Genomic DNA, 18,507 nt, shown 5'->3' with positions numbered 1-18,507 from the left:
TCAGACAGAGGGCATTAACTGGCTTTGGGTCACCATAGGGATCCCCTGGAGTCTGGTCTCTTCCTTCCCAGCCCCATACCTATAACCCTCCCTAGGTCGGTCTAATCAGTTAAGTCTTCATTATCCCGCCTGTCTCATCTGTCACTAGCACCTTCAGTGCCAGTCTCCGAGAAACCAGGTGAGGGAGGCAGGCGCTAGTCCTCTCTCACCTTCCTTTGGTACCGATGCAGCAAGGCCTCCCGGTGATGGCACAATCCATGTGGAGGTGGTTGGTGTGGTTCCCAGCACTGTTTTTGGTGCAGATCTGGGTTACATATGGGTTAGAGGAGAGACAGCAGGTCATTCCCTCCCCATATGGGTGAGGAGGGGCAAGATTAGTCCAGTAAGGTGCCCCCTCAGTAGTACCCAGCTGGCCAGAGCCGAGGGATAGGGGAAGGGTCACTGAATGTCACCAAAAGAACCCTATGCACTAGGCTGGAGGCCAAGGTTCTCATTCTATTTCCAAAATTTACTTACTGACCCTTAGGCCCATCTCTTTCCCTCTCTGAGTCTCTGTGTACTCAGTAAAATAGGCTTTGATGAGATCGTGGCTTTAGAAGAGCTTGTTATATGACTACAAGGACTCATGTTAAGGGTGTAATGGAGAAATTGGATCTGAAGTCAGAAACCTTGGGTTTGAATCCCAGCCCTGCTATTTACTGCCTGTGACCTCAGGCATCACTCTGGACCTGTTTCTCTTTATGTAAACCGAGAAGGTGGGATGATATGATCTCCAAGATTCTCTCCTTCTTATGATCCTCTGCTGTTTTTCCCCAACTCTGGTGTTCCCAAGATGAGCTCTCTGTCCCGGTTTTTGCCAAGCATAGACAGTGAAACTGGGCCGGGAGAGGGCCTGAGGACAGGAATGTATAAATTCCAAGGACTGATGTTTTCCTATGTGATGCCTTTATAAAATGGTTTGAGCCACTCCAACAGTCTGCTTGAGGATGGAGAGCCATGGGCACCTGCCTGGCTTCTCTTCTTCTTCAGCAAGCTAGCCCCACCATCTACCAAGTCAGCAAGAATAAGAACATTTGGCCAGGCCTGGTAGTTCCTCACACTCTCCAATATCAAAGGATCGCAGGCTTAAGGGGACAGATGGGTCTCCAGAGTTGAAGGTGCCTATGATATCCCTCACACAGATGTAGGTGTCTTGCTTACCGGCCATTTAGTGATGTCATCTGGCCATTCATGTGGGTCCTCGGAGGATGGCTCGTCACATACCCTACAGTGCCATAGCTAGTCAGACCCCCCTGACCATGGCCCCTCATCTACCCAGAACCCATTTGTGGTGACCTCCCCACACCAAGCCCAAATACTTGCAGCCCCAAGCATCTAAGCATCTCTGATCCTACAGGCTTATCCCCTTCCACCCCCTCCATCCCTCTATAGGGTTAAGCCATTGGCATCAAAGAGCCCAAATCTAGCCCAGGTCAAAGGACTGGTAATGGCAGGGCCATCTGGGCAGGTCCCTCCAGGAAGCTGGCATGGTGACCTACCTGGGGTCCTGGTGGCAGACAGACCCAAACTGCCTCTTGTTCCCAGCCAGGTAGGGAGTGCTGGGGTGAATAGGCCACTTCACCCAGACAGCCAGCGTGGACTGGGGAGGGAAAGAGTGATTAGGGTCAGCCTCAGCCTCAGATTCTAGGGGAAGGCCAGGGAACAGGGTTTGGAGAAAGGAAGGAGGGCTGACCCACTCCCTGGCGGAATGTGTTTTCTAAATTAGCACATTCATAAAAAACAATAAGTACAAAGAATTCAAAGAAATGTGAGAAGACGTAAGAAATGATGCACTGTAAAGACGGCTAATCTGACATGCGGGCCACTACACAGATAAGGACAACAGCAACACCAAGTTTATGTGAAATACACAGGAAAGGTTAAAAAAAAAAGGATCATAAAAGCAGGAAGGATGATGTGGATGCTACCAAGGCAGTGAGTTCTAGTGAAAAGGAGTCAAGAGACCTGGGTTCCAATCCCATCTCACTTACTGGCTGTGTGATCATGGGCAAGTCACAACCTCTCAGAGCCTGTTTTCTCATCTGGAAAGCGGGGATAATAACACTTACACTGCCTACCCCACAGGGCTGTGGTGAAGAGAGTGCTTGGCAAACCTCAAAGTTCTACAGAAACGCAGGTTATTATCATCACACACTCTGGGGGCTGGGGTTAACATTCAGTAAATAATGGAAGCTTACAGACAGACAGCCCGGGCTGTAGTGCATGTGTGATGGGAAGTTTCTGGGGCTTGGTCCTCTACCTGCCTTCATCTGTCTGCCTCTCCCCTTCCTACTGTCAGGGCCGGGGACCGAGCAGGTGGGGGGGGGGGGCAGTGTCACGGGCAGGCAGAAACAGATTAAAAGGTCACGATCTTCAGGGTGACAAGTCAAATGTTAACTCAAAAACTCAAGAAGGGGGTAAACAGCATGCTGAGGTTTACAGGGTTTGCCTCATCGTAGCTAGGCAGCAAAAGACAAGTGAGGAAATGGGGCTCAGGAGACAAGTGACTTGCCCACACTAACCAGCCAGGACTTGAGCCTAGGTTTTTGGAGTCCAGATGCAACGTTCTTTCTACTCTAGCCTGGCGCTTCTCATAGAGCATCATCCCAGCCAGAAGGGCTCTTAGAGAGCATCCACTGAACAGAGGAGGCCCACAGAGACAAGAAGACTTCCCCAAAGTCCCACAAGGAATTTGTGGTGAGGCCAGGGCCCTGGAGCTCAGGTTATCCATGGCTATAAGATCACATCAGGCTGCGGCCATGTCAATGATACACAAATCCCAAACCAGTCTCCACAACTGTACCCAAGGAAGCAAGAGACATGGGTCGAGTAGAGCGGGGCCTTCCCAAGACCTTTCCCTTCCTGTCACGTCATCTATGCAATGATGGGGGGTTGGATGAAATGATCCCCAAGGTGCCCTGTGCTCACAGGGTCACCAGGATCAGGGCAGGAGGCAGGGACTCACAGAGCACTCCTCCTCGGAAGTCTGTACACAGCCCGATCGGTCATTCCGCACACAGCAGGCCGAATGCTTCTCTCGCTCCCGGGTGGCCTGGATGAAGTTGTGCACTTGCTGGTCCTGCCGCATGCATGGGGAGAACTTGGCACCGAGGTGGATGAGTGCCTCCTGGGGAGGGTGAGTCAGAGGTAAGGTGGGGAGAATCACAGATCAGGTATAGAGAGACACCCCCTGCCTGGCTCCCCAAGCCCTCACTGAACCACAGAATTTCTAGGCAGAAGGGAACTCAGAGCGTCATGTAGTCCAGATCCCTCATGTCACATCAGAGGAAACTGAGGCCCAGTGGAGGACTTATTGAGGTCACCTAGAGGGTAGAAGCAGCAGAAGCAGGGTCTCCAACCCTTGTCTCATTCCCAATCAAGTTCCCATTCCACCTTATGCCACAAAAAACTTACTGAACTTGGCCCGATCCAGAAGTTCTCCTGCTGCACATACTTAACATTCTCATAAACCCCTCTGTTCCTCAGGACCTGTTGGGAAAGTGGGGAGGCTGTAGGAAGTGGGACTGAACTGAGATTGGGTGGAGAATGCCAGGAAATGGCCAGCAGGAAGATGGAGCAGGGAATACAGCAGAGGCTTGGAAGGAAAGGATCCCAGAGAGACCAATCAGGGAGGCAGAACAAGGCGCCATGAGATCATTTACAGAACCATGATCCAGAGTTAGAGGACCTGAGAGGCAGTTAGATGGCTCAGTGGATAAAGCACTGGGCAGGGAGTCAGGAAGACCTGAGTTCAAATCTAGCCTCAGACTCACTAGCTGCATGACCCCCTGGGCAAGTTACTTAACCTCTGTTTGCCTTAATCCACTGGAGAAGGAAATGGAAAACCACTCCAGTATCTTTGCCAAGAAGACCCCATATGAAAAGTTGGACATGACTGAACAACAAGAAGGACCTCAGAGGTCACCTGGCCTTAGCCCCCATCATTTTACAGATAAGAGAACCAAGGGCCAGGGAGATAAATGCCAAGGTCATGGAGACAGTACGGGGCAGAGAACAGGAGATTTGAACCTGGGTCTTCTGTTCCTAAATCCAGTGACTTTGCCTTGGCCAGAAGGGGGAGAGGATTTCAGGGTTATCTAATCTTCCCTCTGTAGGACGTTCTCCATTCCCGGTCCTGACCCAGCAGAGCTACAGGCTTTTGCCAAGGGAATAAAGGTCAACAGTGGTCAAATGCTCCAATAGAGACACTGAGGCCGCAGGAGAAAAGGGGCTGGTCCAAGGTGAGATCTAAAGACCAGATATGGCACCAAACATAAACAAGGATATTATCCCAACTCCCGCCTTGCCCTGGGATGGCACAAGCGACCCAAGGTGGAAGCCAGGGGAGCAAGGAGAACAGGGCCAAGGGAATGAGCAAAATCCCATCTAAAGCCGTGCCCAGCTCCCTGGGGATCTCACCGAGTCTACTGTCTCATGCTGAGAGAAGCCAACAGGAGCAATGCCATAGATACACACAGCCAGGATGGTGATGAGGGAGTGCACGAAGGTCAGCCAGTAGGTAAAGAAGGGCCTGGAGAAGGAACAAGGGGGTTCAGCACTGGGCCGGGCCAGCACCTGTTTCAGAGCCCCCAGGAGACAGTGACCAGGCTACAATACACAGAGAGAGGGGCTTTACTTTCTAAAACAGACCTGCTCCCCCACACCCCACCAAAAAAACCTAGGGAGATACAATCTTATTATGAATAATAATAAAAATGGGAGCACAGGGTGGAGGACAAAATTCAAGTCTCAACTCTCACGTTACCAACTTTCCTCTTTTCCTCTCTGGGTCCTCAGTTTCCTCAATTGCAAAATGAAGGGGGTCCTAGCATTTAGAGCTGGAAAGGACTTAAACTTTATTTTACAGGTATGGAAAGTGAATCTCAGAGAGGGAAGAGTGCTTTACCCAAGATCCTGCAGGCAGCAGAGTCAGGATTAGAACCCAGGTCCTCTGACTCCAAACCCAAAGCTCTGTGAAATCAGCCTGCCTACTCACTGATCTCCTTAAAGTCCCTTCCAGCTCTCAAGTTTAGGAGTCTACAATTGTGGTGAAACTTTCTGAAATAAGGTACAACTGATAGTGTGATAAAGCCGGCATCAGGTAGAGCAGGGTTCAAATCCTGTCTGTCACTAGCTGTGTGATCGTGAGCAAGTCACTTTCCCTCTCTGGGTCTCAGTAAAAACAGGATAAATAATATCAGATAGTACTTGCCTCAATAGGTTAGTATGAGGCTGAAGTAAGATATTGGATAGAAAGCATTTTTTGAATCTCAAGACACTATATAAAGATCAATTATTACTACTTATGGAAACCTCAGTACCAAACTGATCTTTCATGTAAATCCAGATTTTCATACCATGGGTGTGCCTAGGAGGACTTAGCCTCCCAGTCACCCTGTTCCTTCCACCCCTCAGTGTCCACTACCTTCCTACTCACTCCGACCCCTAGCATCTGTGCCCCCACGCCCTTTGGCCACTCCCCACCTGTGGTCATCCATGTCCTCAATCTGCCGTTTAACGTAGCTGTCTATGCGCTTCCGATAGGTGCGATTGGTGAGCCGGCCCACCATGCCCAGTCCGTAGGGCCTCTTCTCTTTGGCAAACAGCTTTCTGACCGGCACGGCGATGCGCTGACCCCGCCGTGGCCCTGCCACACTCACCACCTCCTGCCGCAGCCGCACCTTGGGCTGGGGAGCTGCAGCTGCCCCCTCCTTCTGCTTCCGCCACCCTCGCTCCAGAGGTCTGAAACACAGACAATAACCAGGCTCAGGCATGGGGATTCAGCTGTCCAGACCCACCCCCAGATACCCAGAGCCTCCGACACCTTCTACTGCCTCACCTCCAACAGCAGATGTAGACTAGGACACGCAAATGATATAACTGTTATTATGTGTAATTGTTCATTGTTATTGTTAAATTGTTAAATAACTTATGTATGTATATATATATATATATAAATATAAATAAAAATTGTCAAATAAGTTCCCTGGGAAGCTTATCTAGGAATATGACTGATTCAGGGGGAAATCTTAATCAATCAATAAACTTTTACTAAACACCTACTGGACAGCTAGATGACACAGTGGATAGAGGGCCGGGGCTGAAGTCAGGAAGCCTCATCTCCCTGAGTTTAAAAATCCAGCCTCAGACATTTACTAGCTATGTGACCCTGGGCAAGTCACTTAACCCTGTTTTACCTTAGTTCCTCATCTGTAAAATGAGCTGAAGAAGGAAATGGCAAACTACTCTAGTATCTCTACCAAGAAAACCCTAAATGGGGTCATGAAGAGACTGAAATGACAAAACAACAAAAGCACCTACTATGGGCCAGGCACTGGGAAGGGAGAGCACACAGGTGACTCCCTTACTGTCTCAAAGCTAAAAGGCCCTCAGAGGTCGTCTGGTCCAAAAAGAAATCTCTTCTCTACCCTCTGATCCCTTCTAATGGAGTTATTCTGCCTCCACTGGCACGTTCCTAATGCTGGGAAATTTACTACCACTACCTCTTCTCTCTTGGAAATCCATTTCATTTTTGGATAGCTCTTTTCATTCCTTTAACCAAGCAAAAATATGCCCTACAAATACCTTCTTCATCTGTTTAATAAGAGGAGGAGGACAAAGAGGTCGAGAGATGAGAAGTGATTTGCTCAAGGCCACACAGTTAAGAGAGAGGCGAGGGCTTAAACCGAGGACTCCTGACTCCCAGTCCAGGATTCTTTTTACTATCCCCTGCTGGGTTCTCCATCAGAAGATAAGTGGCTCCAGGTCTTCAGAGATTCAGAGGGATGAGACCTATCAAGATTCCCTCTCACCCCAAGCTCACGGACGCCTACCCCCAAGAGACCCATCCACCCCAGCGAGGGAGCAGCTCACAGCATCAGATGGCTTCTTTCCAGCTCGCTCTTATCCAGGGCGCCCCCTGTGAGGTCCGCCTGCTCTGGCGGCTTTTCTTCCCACTCTTTGAGTGCGGCTTCCGAAGGTGATTCAAACACTTCATCTGGGTAGGTGGACAGCTCCTCATGGAGGACTCCTTCCTGAGCAAATGGGGAGGACGCTCATCATAGGAGCAGCGAGGGAGGGGCTGCAGGGGAACAGGCCTCTCGTAGGGCAGAACACCCAATGGGGGACCAAGATGGAGAGGATGGCAGGGGACGAAGCTATGATGTAACAGGAGAAGGGACCCTCTGGATGAAGTGGAGATGAAGTAGGAGAAACAGACCATAGAGGCCAGGAGAAGAAAAGACGGGGCAGGAGAGGCAGAGCGAAGCCATGCTCAGGGCCCCCACATTTGGGGGCAAAGGTGGCTCTTCATTTACCCGAGCAAAGAAGGAGGTATCCAGTTCATCAGGGAAGTCCACGGTATCTTCCTCTAGGAAACTGGCAGGTGTGAAGCTTCGTCTCTGGGCCCTGCGCAAGGTGCTTTCCCTCACAGATCGGCCCTGTGAGGAGGGAAGGCAAAGAGGTGAAGTTCTGCAGGCCTGGACAACAGCCCCAAAGGGACCCCTCATGCCTTTTTTTAAGACATTTCACACATGACACCCATGTATACACATACGTATCAGCACATGCCTACATATATACACGCACATCTTATTACACAGGTATTCCTGCATCTCCCTACATATGTATGGATGTAGAAGAATGAGACTTCTTAGACATGCGTGCGCGCACGCGCGCACACACACACACACACACACACACACACACACACATATACATGACCTCTCCCAAGGACTGACACACCTGTAAGCTCCCCAGGGGGGTCCGAGCCCTGCTTACCTTCACAAGAGCTGCTGCTGCCCGGAAGCTCATCTTGGCGACAGATTCCCTCTTGCGCCTCCTTGGCAGGCGATTGAAGCCAGAGCGGGAGCTAGTGAAGGAGCAAAGGGAGGTGGCCCCAGGTGTGATAGGTGTGTGAGGGATGCTGTAGCCATCCGTGTCATCTGCCACGCGGAATGCCCGGCCTCGGGCCAGCGGGTCAATGATCTGCAACCGGAGACAGGGCCTAGTTGGGATGGGGGAAGGGGCCAAGGAGGGAGGTGCAGGGAACCATCCTGTGATGTTAGGGCCACACGTATATACTCTTCTGTCTTAGTCCCTGGGGACACAGAAGAAGTTAACTCAATGTCTTCGCACTGCCTCCAAGGTCTTGTTAGAGGACAGGGAGCTTTGAGTTCCCCCAAATGGTAAATGGTTGTGAGGGATGGGGTGAGACGATGGCCTGCAGGGGAAGCCAGAGAGGACCTCAGAAGTCATTTTGTCCAGCCTCCCACCCAAAAACAAAAGCCCTCTACAACAACACTGACAAGTCACCTTCCAAACTCTGCTAAAAGACACACAGCCTCCAAAAGCATTCTACTTTCAGATCACTCTACTGTTAGGAAGTTGCTTGGTTATACTGAGCCAAAATCTCCCTCCTCCTTCAAATCCTGCCTTTGACTGTCTAGCCTCTTACTGGGCACCCCCAATGATGACGAGCTCCCTACCTAACTGAGGCACCCTTGTTCCACTTTAGGGCAGCTCTATCAGACTATTACCATAGTAATTCTTAGGTTAAACACGGGTTTGTTGGCATCTGTTCTATATGGACAGTCTCTAGTTTTACCTGTGGATGTCCAACCTCACCCACCACAGTGAGTTCTGACTGGGGAGCAATTACTCCTCTCACCCACTCCCTGTGCCCATGGCCAGGCTCTGCCCGCACGGGAATTCTCTCATTCTCTCTTGCTATTGTGAGGACTGACAGACCCACCTCAGGACAGAACAGCTGGGCCAGATTCAGCTCCAGCCAAGGCATCCTAACTCATTCTGGGATTCATGAATGGAGTTCAACGGGACACCAGTCCTTCGCTCCTGTTAAAGGAGTGTGTGAGTGAGTGTGTGTGTGTGTGTGTGTGTGTGTGTGTGGTGTGTGTGTGCACGCGCGCGCACGCATGCATGCATATATGTATGTGTGTGTTTATGCATATATGTGTGCATGTGTATATACGAAACACACCATACATACACAGGCATACAATATATGAGTATTCTACACATGTACATACATGTGTGTTTGCACATGTGCATACCTATAGATGCCTATATGGACACTTACACATGTAATAAGTTTATATGCATGGAAACATAAGGGATTGCCATTACTCATGACAATGACTTGCCAACATTGCCACCATCACCGTCTTGGCCCATCGCCTGCTGCAATGCTGTACAACAAAACTGTTTCACAACTTAAGCTACTTTTCAGACAAATAAAATCCTAAATTCTCCACCTTGGATTTCCCTACTCTCCCAGCCTCTTCCTTGAGGCTCAGGGGGCAGGACTTGATAAGGGCAAGCCAGAAAGAGAAGTTGGCTTGTTTCAAGAAGTAAGACCTCTTCACAGCAGCAGGGGACTTAAGCAGGCCATAAGGATCCCACAGATAGCATAAGCTGGTCTAAGTAGAAGGTAAGCTGCTTGAGGGAAAGGAGATTCCCTTTAATCCTTGTAGCCTCTACACTTAGCACAGAGCCTAGCATGTAGCAGGACTTAATGAGAGCATACTGAATTGAACTGAACTGAATCCTCCTATTTTACAGAGGCAGAAACCAAACTTCAGAGAGGTTATGTAACTTGTCAAATGTCACAGGGGTTAACAGAGCTAGGGGACGGCTGGGTGGCGTCCACAGGGTCATGAAGAGTCAGATACAACTGAACAACAACAAAACAGAGCTAGGATTTGAACCCAAGCCTTGCCAATTCCAAAGTCAATAAACCTACTTTCTGCCCTATAATCCTGATTTGGAGGCAGCCAGAAGATAGAGCACCAGGCCTGGAGTCAGGAAAACCTGAGTTCAAATCTGACCTCCAGACACTCACTGGCTGTGTCACCCTGGACAAGTCACTTAAATCTCTCTGTTTGCCTCAATTTCCTCATTTGTACAAATAAAACTCCCAGGGTTGTTATGAGGATCAAAAGAGATAACATTTATAAAGTGCCCAGCGCAGTGCCTGGCACACAGTACGCACTAAATAAATGCTTGTATCCTTTCCTTTGACAGCAAAAAGTTTTGTATACTATTAAAAACTTACCATGGATCAAAGCCAGTCAGGACACACTGGTGTAGGGGAAATTCCCAAACTGGGTGAAAGGTTATAGTATTTCTTATTTATATAGCATTTTTCTGATTACAAAATGCTTTAAGTACATTACCCAGTTTTTATCTTCATGAATATTCCTCAAGTAAGAAACAGTAAATACTAGAATCAGGACCTGAACAACCCCAGATCAAACACTCTCCACGGCTCCTCAAAGTCTTGCTATTCCCATTCTGTAGATGAGGAAGCTCAGGCTCAGACAGGCCTTCAGACAAGGGCGACCTGTTGCAGGTCACACAGCTGTGCAGCCTCAGAGCCAGGACCCAAATTCAGGCCCTCTGACTCCATCATCACCCCCGGCATCCTCGTGGATTGCATATTTCTAAGACATTCCTCCCACATCAAACCCTGCAAGGTTCCATGAGCTCCTTCCTGCCCCTGCTCCCCGGCCTCTCACCTTCTGCATGCCCAGCTGGCAGGGCCCTACATAGAGAGGGGGAGGAGTCTCCGTGCTGGTGAGAGAGATGTTGTCCTGGCTTGGGAGATCCATCTCCCGGATCACCTGAGGCTTCAACTTCCCATATCGCTGGCTGCAATGACGGATGCTCTTGCGTTGCCATTTCTGGTTGGTGTCACTGTCCTTGCTCACCCCAAACCAGTCAGCTGTGCCCCTGGGAGATGGGTGAGAGGGAAAACAAGCCTTAGATGGGAAGAGCGGGAGAAAGGAGCTGTCAAAGGCAAGAGACACCCCAGCCCAGCCAGAAACTAGGGGCTTTAAACTCTAGTGTTACATCCCCATACATGCGGGTTTCCCCTTGTACATGGTCCACTCTTCTCTCCTCTCCTCCCCCAGCCCCCTGGTTTTACACCATATGTGTCTCACCTACCTCCCTCTCTCGGTGCTCCAATGTCTCCCCCATACAGAGCCCACATTTCACACCTCCCTCTCTCGGATAGCTCCAAGGTGTTTCCCTTTGGTTTCCCATCCCACTCTCAACCCTCGTCTCCATTCTTCCTATTTTCTTGATTTCAGCTTTCTCTATATCAAGGTGTTCCTTCTCCCAGCCTTGCTCAACCTGGGGAGGTCTAAGGTGTAGCCAATGTGGCTCATAACTCACTTCCCCCCCAACACAGTCCTAACATTCCCCCTCCACCATTGTGTAGGATATGGGGAGGAACCATGAGCTTTGCAGTCTTTTACCTTTCTCTCTAATTACTCCTGGTCAGGAGGAGAGGAAAGATACTGCAATGAAGCTGGATAGCGGGCAGACACCTAGTGCCAGACCTCATGGTGCCCTGACATGGCGCATGCCTTTGGACATTCCCAGTGTCTCTCTCCCATCTCCCCACAGTGAGTACACTGGGATAAGCCATCACTCGGGGCAGAAGGATACTAATCCTTCATACTGTACAGTAGGTTTTTAAATTCTCTTTACATCCTTTATTTCATTTGGTCCTCACCACAGTCCTGAAGTAAGGTGGTCAAGGACGATCAATACCCATTTGACAGAAAGGAAACAGGAACTCAGAGAGGTTAAGGAGCTTGCCCAGGTTCACACAGAGTTACAGAAAAAGCCAGGATCAGAACTCAGGTCCCCTGACACTCAGAGCAGGGAAGCCACTTTCTACTATGCATCTGCCTATTTTGTGGGAGCCCTGGCACCAGGCAGAGCTCAAATGGGCCACATCTCCAGGCAAGAGTGGTCATACTCAACACCAAAGACCTGAAGATACTTACAAAGCCTTTAGGATGAAGACTGATGGCAAGAAAAGAACAAGGCGGGGGACGAGGGACGAGGGACATTGGTGCATTTAGACATTCACTGAGCACTATGCAAATGGTATGAAAGCAGCATGCAAAGCAGTGGCCACCCCTCGGCTCCCCCAGCCCCGCTAGAAGGGAAAAGCCTGGTCAGTGTCACCAAGGTCTCCCTGGACGTGCCCGGCAGGTTACACTGGCTCCTATAGAAAGTCTACACACCACACACATACATACATACACACACACACACACACACACACACACACACACACACGTGCAAGGTAGCACAAAGTGAGTGCAAAGATGAGACACACACACATACACACACACACACACATGCGCCCACTTGCCCTCCCGCCAGATACCTGAGCAGGGAGCGAGAGAGCGACTGGCGCTTTCGTAGGGGCCGGCAGGAGGCCTGGTGGCCCAGGATGGGCAGGGTGTGGATTCGTTCAAAGTGAACCTGTCGGCTGCTGCTTGGGATGGGTGGGAAGGAGGGAGGAGGAGAAAGATGAGGAAGGGTACCATGCAGGTGAAAGAGAAACAGAGAAGGGAGGGAGAGGGAGAGGGAGAGGAAGAGAAGAAAAGAGTGAACTGGAGGAGAAACAAAAGGCCCAGAGCTAGAAGAGGTTGGGGAGAAGAAGTGAGAGACTGAGAGCTGGGCAGGGACAAGAGGCCCAGAGAGCTGTTAGCAGGGGGTGGAGAAGGACAGACCAGGGGAACAGAGAGAGGACAGCACATGGGATAGACAGAAAGAGCTGGCAACAGGGACAGAAGGAAAGGAAGGCAGGAAACAGAAACTGTCAGGATTCTAGAGACACAGAGGGAACAGGGGAGCAGACAGCTCTAAGGATAAGGCATAGAGAGCCCAATGTCCCTGAGTAGGGGAGAAGTCTGGGCAGAACCAAGTGTCCCTGTGTCCCCCAGTCCCTCCTCCTCATGTCTACTTAGCAGCCTATAGTAAAGGGGAACCTCTGAACAGCCTCCTGGGAATCTGGGTCTCTGAGATCTGGAGCCAGGGGCAGCCAGTGAGGAGACTTTGCAAGGCTGATTGGCTATCAAATTACAAAACCCCCAAGATCCAGACTGATGCAAGAACAGAACAAGACAGTAAACTAGGAATTGCTGCCAAGTGGGAATAGTGGGGTCAGAAAGGCTGGCTTCATTTCATTGTCTTCTAGGGCAGGCATGCTCAACTTCCTGTGTGTAAATAATCCTTTAGACAATCTGGGGGAGACTTCTTCTAAGAATAAAGTTTGTTTTGAATAATGTTTTTAAAGGCAAAAATTAAAATATAGAGGATTACAAAGGAAACCAATCATATTGAAATAGTTATCAAAATATTAAATAAAAGTTCAAGCTTAAGAACGCTGCTCTAGGCTTGGCTACTGTGGGAAGCATGCACCAAGCTCCCACCCTCCTGGAAGCCTGACATACCCTGATGACCCCTCCCACTGCCCAAGGCAGGATATAGAAAGATCCTGTCCTTGCCCCTCCTTCCCCTCTGCACACATTCCCCTTCCCCCCTCCCCCAAGACAACACAGGAGGCCAGTGGGCTCCCACTGTCTGTCTCTCCCAGGGATGGGATTTCCGTGCCTGCCAGTAGATATCCTCTTCCTGGTACTCTACCCCCTTCCCCCAACCCTACCCTAATTCTCCTTCAAACTTAGTTTCTTTTTCTACTTGCTGGGCACTGCCCATCCTCACTCCTCCCTACCCAGGCTTTCTGAATCCAAATGTAGTACATAGGGCCCAGGACCAGGTCCCAGCTGGGTTTCCAAGGTGATCAGAAGTTGTTAGGAAGTTTCCTGTTCCTGGAAGAGCAGCTGGAAGAGGCCTGAGAATTAACTTCCCTTCTCTGGAATGGGACCAGATGATCTCCAAGGTCCCTTTCCAGCTCAGATGATCTATGCCTCAGCAGAAGAACCAAGATTAGAATCCAGTCCTCCGGCTCCAAATTCAGTTCTTTCCAAAATACCATGCAGCCTTTCTAGTCAGGAAGGCTGAACAACTTTGCGTGCAGGAATCCAAGCTGCAGTTCTCAGGGGCCCTGGGGACAAGAGACCATTACCTGCGGATCGTCTGGGTGATGGACGTCTGTCTTTGCAAGGCTGGGCGCCGCATTGGTTCGTGGGGGGATGGCACTCGGGCACTCTCAGCTGGCATGCTGATACTCCGCAGAAAGGCTTGGCGCTTCAGAGGCTATTGGAGGGAGGGGAAGTAAGGAGGCTGAAAGCAGTTACCACCCAACTTGCTCCCGGGCCATTTCTAAGCTTCCTTTCACCCGTAATTCTTGGAAAGCTCACAGGAGCCAAGGAGATGAGATGAACCACCCCCCTTGGATCCAAACAGCAAGGCTGTGTGGTCCTGTTTGTGCCTTGGACTTAGAGGGACTTGGTTTGGCTGGTGACCAGGTCCCTGTTAGGGAAAAAGCAGACTACTCCTCTGCCCCAGACCTCAAAGGGCTCCCACGGGATTCTTACCGGCACGAAGACAGGCTCCTCAGCTGCTGAGGCCGGGGCCAGAGCTGGGGCTAAAGCAGGGGCTGGGGTCGAAGCCGGGATGTCCAGTTTGAGCCATGGTGGCTTCTTTCGCTGTAAGCTGCTGGAGCTATCCCTCCGAGCCTCAGTCATTGTCCCAGCTCAGGCAGCAGGCGGGCCTAGGCACAGGGAGAGGTAATGGAGACAGAAGCCTGGCTCTAGGGCTTTTCATGAAGAAATGATAATATGATGTGTACAGAGGGACAGACCCCTCCATTCTTCAGCTGGTGTTCCTGATGGATGAATTCCCAAGGGCAAGAACCAGCTTTTCCCCAGATCTCACACCAACCTAGATGAAGAAGGTTATGGGGACGGGACAGGAAAACAGAGACATAAAAAAGGAACCTATCCTATCCCATCCAATTTATCTGGCAAAATGCCCTGGCATTCCGCTCTGGCCCCAGGGCTACTTCAACCTCTCTACGTATTCCCTAGGAGCCACCAGAGGGAGCCAAATGCTAAGAAATTTTGCAGGAGTCACTAGGAGCAGGACAAAGAAAGAGTCTCTCCAGGACCAAAGATTCCCAAAGCTGGTTCCCTGCGGCTATGGACAGAGTACAGGCAGAACACCTGGGAAGGATATACTCAGACCCTCTTATACCTACTGGTCTTGCCCCTGAGGCTGGGCAGTTCAGAATATCAGATCATCAGAGTATCTAAGGAGCCTTGGAACGTAAACCATAGAATGTTAAACCTGGAAGAACCTCGGAATACAGAATGTTAGAACAGAGCTAAAAGCATCCTTAGAGCAAAGAACACAGAATGGGAGGGCTGGAAGGAAGGGCTCTTAGAGAGCGCTTAGAGTCCCAATCCCTTTGTTTACATTTGAGGAAACCAAGGAACAAAGAGGGGTGGTAATTTACCTAAGACAGTGACAGAAATGGGACCAGAACCCAAGTCTCTTGATTCCTAAGGAGAAGCTAGGTGGCGCAGTGGACAGAGCACACCCTGGAGTCAGGAGGACCTGAGTTCAAATCCAACCTCAGACACTTGACACTATCTGTGTGACCCTGGGCAAGTCATATAACCCCACTGCCTAGCAAAAAAAAACAAACAAAAAAATGCCCTGAATTAGATTCCTTTCCCTGTGGATGTTCCACTGCATACATCTTGCTACCTTAAAAGCACAGGATTCACTCAGTGAACGCTTGGCTGTCCAATCTCTGGCAGTACTGAAACATCTGTGTGCCCTATGAGGTGAGATCTCTTCCCACTCACCTCTCAGAGAGAAATCCCTCCAGCTGAACCCAGCCAATCAAGCTCCTCATGCACCCTCCCCTTTCTCCCTGCCTTCCCTCCACAAACACATACTCCTAAGCCCAGAGCAAGGGCCCCTCCCTGTCTATTAGCTATGGAAACTCAGCCAGGGCAGGAAGGCTTCATAGCCTTGGAGGGAGAGGGGTCAGAAGCATGAAGTGCTGAGCTTGTGGGACAAAGAGCCCTTTGACAATCCGTGCAAGGAGGTTACTAAGCAGGAGGAGAGAGGAGCTTGAAAGATGAATGTGGGGGATGCTCAGCTCATCCAGGGTCCCTGACACCACTGGGGATGGGGCCAAAAAATAACAGCATCTTAAAGCAGGGACCATCAAGCCCCATCCATCCCTTATTTTTACAGAGGAGAAAGCTGAGATCCAGAGGGTAAAATATCTCATCCATGGTCACACAGCTAGAATGTAGGAGAGCCAGAACTAGAACCCAGGTCTCCTATTTTCAGTCAAGGCCTCATTCTACTATGCCACAATGCCCCTTCTTCTCTAGGAGTCCTATGCCTGCCCTCAACAAAGCCAATAATATTTTAGAACTACCAGACAGAAGCTAGAAGCCCACTGTGTCCGGCCAAGAGAATACAGGCAAGCACCACAGCCTTGGTTCTCACATCCCCAAACCCTAAATTAGCCCAATGGGCATTTAGAGCAGGAAGCCAGCAGCTTCACAATACATGACTGCTATCCAGGCTGACCAAGCTCCTACAAGTACCTGAAAGGGGCCACAGCCCACGATTATAAAGAGGTTCCATAAAGGTTTAGACAAATAAATCCCTGGATGACAAATCCCTGACAGGTTAGTAGGATCCATATTCTTCAAAAGAATATTTTTTTCCCTTCTGTTTTGTTTTGTTTCCTCTTTCTGATGGTTGCTCCTATGGGTTCTAATTCTTCCTTACAACATTACTAATGTGAAAACATGTTTAATAGGAATGTATATGTAGAGCCTATATCAGATTGCACACTGTCTTGGGGAGGGAGGAGAAAAATTTAAAACTCAAAAGCTTATGAAGTGATTGTTGATAAATCAAAATAAATTAACAAAAAAAAGCCAGCTCAGATTCCATCATCCTCTGAGAAGTCTATTACTAATGCTTCAGCTTCTGACACTTACTACACGTGTAACACACGGGCAAGGCACTTAACCCAAGCCTTAGTTTCCTTAACTGTAAAATGAGGATAAGACTTATAGTGTCTACCACATAAAACTCTTATGAATATCAAATGAGATAATAAGTGTAAAGTGCCTTGCACACATTAAACTGGCATATAAATGCCTGTTATTACTATTATTCTATTTCCAAACAATCACTGCCTCCTCCAAACTAATCTCGACTCTTGAATATCTACAGAACAGACAGGCTGGATCTCCCAGGTCTGATGGTCTCTGTTCTAAGGGCCAGATCCCACAGTAGAACCTCAATCTGTATTTCTTACAACTTTGAAAGACTTAAGAACTACAATCAATTCAATGACCCATCACAGTTCTAGAACACTCAAGATGAAACATGGTACCCAGCTCCTGACAGGGAAGCAACAGACTTAGGGACCAAGAGGTGACAGACTCCAGACTGAGACGTATTTTTAGATGTGACCAATGCAGGAGAATGGTTTTGCCTGACTTTGCATATTTGTTACAAGGGTTTTGTTTTTCTTTCTTTTTCAATAGTGGGAGAAAAAGAAGGTATATTTTAATTAACTAAAAAAATTAAATTAAAAAAATTCCTATTTGTTTACTGATATTGAGAGTATACCCCAAACTTCTCAGGAAAATATGCATCTTCGCCTAAACATAATCTCAGTGTCCTCTAGTCAAAACAAGAGGGAATCAGGGGATCCACATCACAAAAATGTAACCTAACCAAGAGTTCAGCTAGCAGAAGGGCTGAGTTGAGGGACTATCTTCCTCCTGTCTTCTCCTGGACCCTCATCCTAGATCACCAAAAAGCCAAGAGGCAGAGAGAGAGACAGAGAGACAGAGAGAAAGAGACACAGAGACAGAGAGAGAGAGAGAGACAGGACAAGACTCTGGGCAGCTTTCAGACACAAGGTTGAGAACACTTTATATGGGGCTGTAATCACGCAAGGATTACCTTTAATAAACTCCTTATAGTGGCCCATATGATTTCCTTTTAAGGCCAGACAAGGAAGGAAGGAAGGAAGGAAGGAAGGAGGGAACGAAGGAACGAAGGAACGAAGGAACAAAGGAAAAGAAAATTGGGAAAGGAAGCAAAGAGAATTGAAAGGAGGGTAAGGGGAAAGGGAAAGGAGTAGAGGAAGAGAAAGGTCTCCATCAGAAAGGGCATAGATTCTTAAAAAAAAATTATAGGACAGAACCGGTAGGAACCTTAGAATTCAAGTAGTCTGACTAATTCATTTTCTGGATGGGAAAACTGGGGTATGCCCCAGCCTCAGCTCTTTCTACCTGGCCTCCATGGAAACCTGCTAAAAGTGACAGTGGACCCAACACCACTGGACATCCCTAAGGACCCTCACTAGTTGTGTTCTAGGAGGTTGCTAGTCCCACCTTCCTTGGGAACCAAACAGTCCATCACTCAGAAGAAATCCCTATGGTGCCAGTGCTTCTGACTCTGGTGTTGGGTTCTAGTACCAGCCCTACCACTAAGGAGCTACGTATCTTTGGGGCCAGTCACTCCCCCTCTCTAGATCCCAGTTTCCCCCTCTGATAAAAATGAGATCAGACCAGATCTCAAAAGTTCCCCTCCAGCTATAAGGTTCCACCACCATTCATTCTGGTCACACCTAGTCATGGCCCCAAGTCCATATTGGCCATTTTACTTCTAGATTTCCACCTCAAAAGA

The 18,507-nt window shown here is 49.2% G+C and overlaps 1 protein-coding gene across 2 annotated transcripts in view; it reads right to left on the bottom strand.

Annotated features, from left to right (window-relative positions):
* The window catches only part of RHBDF1 (rhomboid 5 homolog 1), a 53,648-nt gene that overhangs the window by 3,381 nt on the left and 31,760 nt on the right, over positions 1 to 18,507 (bottom strand). Inside the window, exons 1-14 of one of the 2 annotated variants that reach the window (XM_021006576.2) lie at positions 15,026 to 15,419; positions 14,364 to 14,539; positions 13,952 to 14,082; positions 10,575 to 10,788; positions 7,819 to 8,025; positions 7,356 to 7,478; positions 6,913 to 7,073; positions 5,524 to 5,781; positions 4,459 to 4,570; positions 3,454 to 3,528; positions 3,005 to 3,166; positions 1,539 to 1,639; positions 1,201 to 1,264; positions 210 to 304 (exon numbers count right to left, since the gene is read on the bottom strand). In XM_021006576.2, the coding sequence (XP_020862235.1) occupies positions 210 to 304; positions 1,201 to 1,264; positions 1,539 to 1,639; positions 3,005 to 3,166; positions 3,454 to 3,528; positions 4,459 to 4,570; positions 5,524 to 5,781; positions 6,913 to 7,073; positions 7,356 to 7,478; positions 7,819 to 8,025; positions 10,575 to 10,788; positions 13,952 to 14,082; positions 14,364 to 14,513 (1,853 nt within the window). In that variant the 5' untranslated portion in view covers positions 14,514 to 14,539; positions 15,026 to 15,419. Of the gene's footprint in view, positions 1 to 209; positions 305 to 1,200; positions 1,265 to 1,538; positions 1,640 to 3,004; positions 3,167 to 3,453; positions 3,529 to 4,458; positions 4,571 to 5,523; positions 5,782 to 6,912; positions 7,074 to 7,355; positions 7,479 to 7,818; positions 8,026 to 10,574; positions 10,789 to 13,951; positions 14,083 to 14,363; positions 14,540 to 15,025; positions 15,420 to 18,507 lie in introns of those variants that run through there. The other variant, XM_021006575.2, reaches the window with a different exon arrangement.

The sequence above is a fragment of the Phascolarctos cinereus genome, unplaced genomic scaffold (genome assembly GCF_003287225.1).
Source record: "Phascolarctos cinereus isolate Bilbo 61053 unplaced genomic scaffold, phaCin_HiC Scaffold_4;HRSCAF=312, whole genome shotgun sequence".
NCBI lineage: Eukaryota > Metazoa > Chordata > Mammalia > Diprotodontia > Phascolarctidae > Phascolarctos > Phascolarctos cinereus.
This window is presented reverse-complemented; position numbering and strand designations above follow the sequence as displayed.